This window comes from Saccoglossus kowalevskii, chromosome 16 (genome assembly GCF_978046115.1).
Source record: "Saccoglossus kowalevskii chromosome 16, keSacKowa6.1, whole genome shotgun sequence".
Classification (NCBI taxonomy): domain Eukaryota; kingdom Metazoa; phylum Hemichordata; class Enteropneusta; family Harrimaniidae; genus Saccoglossus; species Saccoglossus kowalevskii.
The window spans coordinates 25,507,875-25,513,578 of NC_140656.1; the positions used below are offsets into that span (position 1 = coordinate 25,507,875).

Below are 5,704 nucleotides of genomic sequence, written 5' to 3' on the forward strand. Positions count from 1 at the left end.
GCGCACTGATAGAAACTTGTATTTTTAAAAATGCAATATATTATGAGGTTATTACGAGGATACCAGCGGAAGTATCGACCGACGCGCAGCGGAGGTCGATGCGACGGCGTATTGTCTGAGTGCATACTTTGAAGTATCCTCGTAAGACCCTTATTATTACACATCTTTGCCTTCGAAGGATACATCATGAGAATGCCGAAATCTAAAAAGTTGAGAACAGAATCAGCGAACTTCTTTGTGTGGAGTCCGGTCAAACCCCGATGGCAGCCATGTTTGTCTTTATTTATTATAGGACGCTTACGCGCGTAATCATTCCATATTTGGAATTCGCATTTCCTAATATGCAGTTGTAACATATGGTAGGATGAAAATACACCGTAAAATACTGCAGAATTACGGCACGCTGTAACTTATGGCGTTACAGTGACAGATGTATAATACTACTACAGATGTAAAACACACAAACAAGACTCCTCTGAATGAAATGTCGTATTTGGCAAAAACCGTTGAGCGATAGCGGCATTATAATATATGAAACAAGCAAACATGTGATATTTGTTAGCAGTTGGTGCAATTCTCAGCGATATGGAGTGATAGCACAGTTATTGGATTACTGCGCAGATGTGTTTAATTGATCAGAAACACATTGCTCCAGAAACAACACAGATAATTCAATTGATTATTCAAAAGAAAAATACACAACAAAAACAACAAAATATATAAGTGAATTCAATATTGTATCGACAATGGCTATAGTGCCTATTCCCAAAATAAAATCCGTGGACTGCTGTTGGCGGGAATTACTGACTGTATTTGAAAATAGGAGATTTTTCCAAAAAAATATTTATAACAAAGTTTTTTTTTTAAGTCAGGTAAACTACTTTGTATGCTGGCGCTTCTGAAATGTAAAGATCCCCCCGTGATAAAATGGTTTGGCCTGTGGCCTCCTTTTTTGTGTCAGACTTTGTATAAATATAAATATGTTAATTTACATATCTATTCACATATCACAAAAATGATGGTCGTACCCAAAATTAACGAAAACACATGAGCTCCGTAGCAAAAACAATTTGACAGCGATATCCAATCATTTGATTTATGTAAAAATCGTCCATTTCAGTGATACGAGACCCAGTTATCACAACACACTTCAGATTGTCACGTCTCCTTCCGCTGAAATGCACATCTGTTGCCTGGCGATAACCCGGTTTAAGCGAATAAAAGACGTCGCATGTCGAGCTGTTTTTTTAAACATCGCCAGTAACAGGTAAAACAGTTTCCTAGCCACCTACGCTCCACCGGACGCATGAAGTTTTGCTGCGATAATTTATTCTGTATATAATATGTCATTGTTTTTGCTTCACAGATCACTTCACAATGCGTTTCGTCATTCTGACCCTCCTTGTCGCCGCAGCTAGTGCTGCAAATCTCGTCCCCTTGTACAGAGCACGAGATCCAGTAAAGAACAGGTACATCTTGAAAGTTAAGGTGAGTATTGTAGCAAACCTGTACAAACTACTCCGGGTGTAACATTATGTCACGGCGGTGGGTGAAATTAATAACACGAAGGTTGCATACACACAGTCCCAACGTTGTTGGAACGTTTTAATTCTCGACGTCCACCAATCAGTTGGTTTATGATTCGATGGCGGGGGATAGTTAGCACAAGGTCAGTGAGCACCCAATCTTCAGTTTTTTCACCTATGCTTATTCAGTACAGTAATCAGGAAGGTTTACATGTTAGTTTTATGGTTTAAAAAAAAACATAACAATGCCAATTCAGAAAGTGCAGATTGCAGATTAAATGGACATAGTACAGAGTCTCATCATCAGACTATTTTTTCTCGAGAATAATGCTTCTGAGCGTGCTTGATTATCATGTCGGAATTGCCACACAGAAATGAATAGTTATGAATATAATAATACATTTTCCAACTGGACATTGCTTGCATTGGTATTTTGGGTCGCTTAGTCTGTGCTAAGGGTCTAAACCGGATCATAAAAACGGGTCAGATTTATTGTTAATCGACTGAGTAGGCTAAGCGTTCACGCACGTTTTCTTAGCACGGGCTAAGCAATTTGACCTCTTAGCCCGTGCTAAGGAGCTGTGCGTGAACGCAACTAATAAATCAGATTTAAAATGCGGACATTGTGTTACAGCACGGTTACTTTTTAGTAACCGTGGTTACGGTAACAATGCCGTTTAGTGATATGTTGAGACGTTCGCACTTATAAGCAGCTTTTTATTGTCATGTTAAGCCATAGATAATTGTTTGTGGCCACTATTTCTTATATACAAACAGTTTTCCTTTACATTGTTAACGTTCCATAGCCCTACTACCTGTGTGACATTAAAAATACGACATCAAATTGTCAAACAAAAAAAAGGGCATTATCGATAAATGCACGTCATCTCGTTTCGATTGGTCAGGGATTTCCAAATTTCAACGGAGGTTAGAGTTTGTGTTCTATGTACGTTTGAATGTTTACACTATATGCCTTCGAGGCAACGTTTTCAGACGGCGAATGAGCAACGAGCGTATATCAGAGTAAGCATTTGATGCAAATGTTCAGGTTGTGTTGTTGAAACAGCTATTGTTTGAAATGAAGGTTTGCATCGCAACAAATTACACCAGAACATGGAAATAAGAATTGCAGTTTGACAAACAAATTACATTTAGATTGTGTAAAACAAGAATGAGCAATTTATTAGAAGCGTAATAATTTTACTTTGTAATTCTTTACACAGGATGATGTAGATCTTGATAATGTTGCTGCTAAACTGCCTAGTATGGGTATTGGAATAATAAAAAGATTTAGCTTTGCCGTAAAGGGTTTTGCTGTCGAAGCACAGGAAAAGACTATTAACCAGGTATTTATCAATCAATCATTCAATCAATCCATCGATCTGCAACAAATTGCGATATCCTTGTGCGTTTTTGACGGTGGTAATGTTCCCCTTTTGCATGTAGTTGAGAACCATGGATGAGTTTGAGTACATAGAGGAAGACGGTATCTACAAAGCTGATGTTGAATGGGGTTGTGATCGTACCGATCAAAGAAATCTTCCTCTCGATGGTGTCGCAGCGTTCAATGGTAATTTTGAGTTGTCGTTGTTGTTGTTGGCATATTAATACCTTGAACATACGTGAGTCATAACACGATGGAAGGTTTTAGCAGCGCCATTATGCAGTGTTTATTTTATGTATCTTAGCAACAGCCTATTGGCTTTCTGAATATCATTCGCCATATAATTCGAAGGTTCACTAATCAGTGTGATGTGATTTCTTTTTAGATAATGGAGCTGGTACGCATGTATACATAATTGATACTGGTCTACGTCATACCCATGATGAGTTTAATGGACGCGCAAGTTTCTTCTTTGATTTTGAACCTGCAAATCAGGTAAGAAATATTACATGTGCGAACATAACACAGACTACAATCCGATCTGTATACTAGTAATCTACATGAAGTTTCCGAGTACACATTGACGTGTGTGTATGTCCGTCTTGACTTTGGCTGACTATAATCAGCTATTTGAATATAATTAAGTGCTACTCATTTGGTGAGCAATATATTTTTTTCATAATTTTTTCAGGGAGATGATTGTAACGGCCACGGTACCCATTGTGGCGGTACATCGGTTGGAAACAGTGTCGGTATTGCCACTGCAGCGTCCGTGTACAGCGTCCGTGTGCTCAATTGCAATGGTGCTGGTTTAACTAGCAACATTGTTGACGGTAAATTTATTTATTCTCATAATTACGTTTTTTTTTTCATTCTCTCTCATCATCGCGGCGTGACGGGATAACATGGGGCAGTATATAGGGAAGTATTGTGGCTCTCAGTCCTCAACGAGATCTCGGCGACCAATTGAATCGAATTACTTACGTACATTTGTAGCCATCATATAATGTATGAATACACAATCAGGGTTATTGGTATCAAACATTTGAAGCAGGGAAAATGAAAATTGGCGTTATTAACCGCATCTCAATGTGTGACAGTTTGTTGACATTGTTTTTTTTTATATACATTGTAGGCTGTGATGCAATTGTCGCCGGCGGTCAAAAGCCAGGCACTTGCAACATGTCTATTGGCGGAGGTGCCAGCATTTTATTGGATAATGCCGTGGCAAGTTTGACGTCTGATGGATATGTAGTGTCCGTTTCTGCCGGTAACGATGATACCGACGCATGTAACCAGTCCCCAGCCAGAGAGGAAACTGTAAGTGTTAATATTTGGGTCCGATTACGTCACTGATTCAAAAACAAAAATCTATGCTATTACACTATTCACCATAACGCAATTGGTTTTTACTCAAATAGCAACTTATTTTGAGAAGAAATTCAAATTTTGTTGAAGACAAATAGGCCCGTGGCTTCACTGTAAAAGACATATTACAACTAATGCTTGTTTGTTTCCCGTCAGAGTATAACTACAGGTTCCACTACTAGCGATGATGAGCGCTCAGGTTTTTCGAACTATGGTACCTGTGTCGACATCTTTGCTCCGGGATCTCTGATAAGAAGTTCATACCATACAGCTGACAATGCTTACACCATTATGAGTGGTACATCGATGGCATCTCCCCATGTTGTCGGTAAGTAAGAGTACCACAGTTGTTCTTGCACCCTATTTTATATGGTTACAATGCAACGAATCAAAAAAGTGTGAACAAACTGAACATTTGAAAGGTACGGCGCAACGTATGTGATATGTAGTGTGCGCAATTTCTGTATATCACTTGACAATGGTTATTCATATCATGTACAATTTGATTAATTTATGATGTAATTCGCAAGTGAGCTTGCACACTATGGACCCCGGATATCATTGAAGGTGTTGCTTAATTTGTTTGAGAGCTACCAGAAAGTACAGAAAATACACCTCCAGTCAATATTCAGTAGAGTGTTAATGACCGGAAAAGAACATTATTGTATGAGGCGTTGGCGAGGTGAATAATTCCTCTGAGGGTCATTAAGTCTGAATATTGACTGACACCGAGGTAACTGTTTGTTTTGTTATACTGATTATATAAACACAACATACATCGAACGTCGGAGTTTGTATCAACGACATTTTGGCTAATAATGACTTCGTTTTGCAAAAAAAATCGAGGTCACTGGATTTCTAATATTGACTCCTAGTCAATAATGAGTTATTCACAACCACGTGATCTAATTTTTACCCATCACCTTGACCCCCTAACTGCACTAAATTAAAGTAAAATGTTCGATGTTTAATGAGGGCCCGGGAGTTGTAAGGTACCTCAATCAAATATTACTATATGTATGTTTTTAGGAGTCGCCGCAGCTATGTTAGGAGGAGGAGTTTGTTCCGATCACGCTAGCTGTAAGAACAATATCTTAGCTGTAGGTACTGCTGATGTCGTCGGGTCTCCTGGTATTGGCTCCCCAAATCTTTTGCTATACTGTGAATAAAACATGATCTAATGGTAACTACACGTTTTATTTAATACCGTATGTATACAATCTATACCGTCAGCCTGAATATCTGTCTTGTATTACTTGTATGATTTTTTTTTGCATATGACTATTTCGTGTTCGTATACTTTTTGGAATATGTGCACTTGTTTCATACTTTTGTGTAACGTACGTTAATATCTTTATTTTCAGATGACCATGACGTGCTTTCTGTTTATTTCTGCAATAAAATCATCTAATTGATTTAAACAAAA

At 38.3% G+C, this 5,704-nt stretch overlaps 1 protein-coding gene across 1 annotated transcript; it reads left to right on the forward strand.

Moving 5' to 3' along the window:
• Nucleotides 1-1,133: 1,133 nt before the first annotated feature.
• On the forward strand, nt 1,134-5,704 carry LOC100376696 (uncharacterized). Its single transcript, XM_002741739.4, has 10 exons — nt 1,134-1,267; nt 1,367-1,488; nt 2,750-2,872; nt 2,973-3,096; nt 3,296-3,405; nt 3,602-3,743; nt 4,046-4,230; nt 4,435-4,606; nt 5,308-5,461; nt 5,643-5,704. Exons 2-9 carry the CDS (start codon nt 1,378-1,380, stop codon nt 5,445-5,447), a joined length of 1,107 nt encoding a protein of 368 aa, XP_002741785.1. The 5' UTR covers nt 1,134-1,267; nt 1,367-1,377; the 3' UTR covers nt 5,448-5,461; nt 5,643-5,704.

Excerpts from the sequence above, each read along its gene's own strand:
- LOC100376696 (XM_002741739.4), top strand. The coding sequence starts at position 1,378 with ATGCGTTTCGTCATTCTGACCCTCCTTGTCGCCGCAGCTAGTGCTGCA. Across the intron at positions 3,097-3,295 it reads TGGTGTCGCAGCGTTCAATG|ATAATGGAGCTGGTACGCAT; the intron begins GTAATTTTGAGT and ends ATTTCTTTTTAG. Across the intron at positions 3,744-4,045 it reads AACTAGCAACATTGTTGACG|GCTGTGATGCAATTGTCGCC; the intron begins GTAAATTTATTT and ends TATACATTGTAG.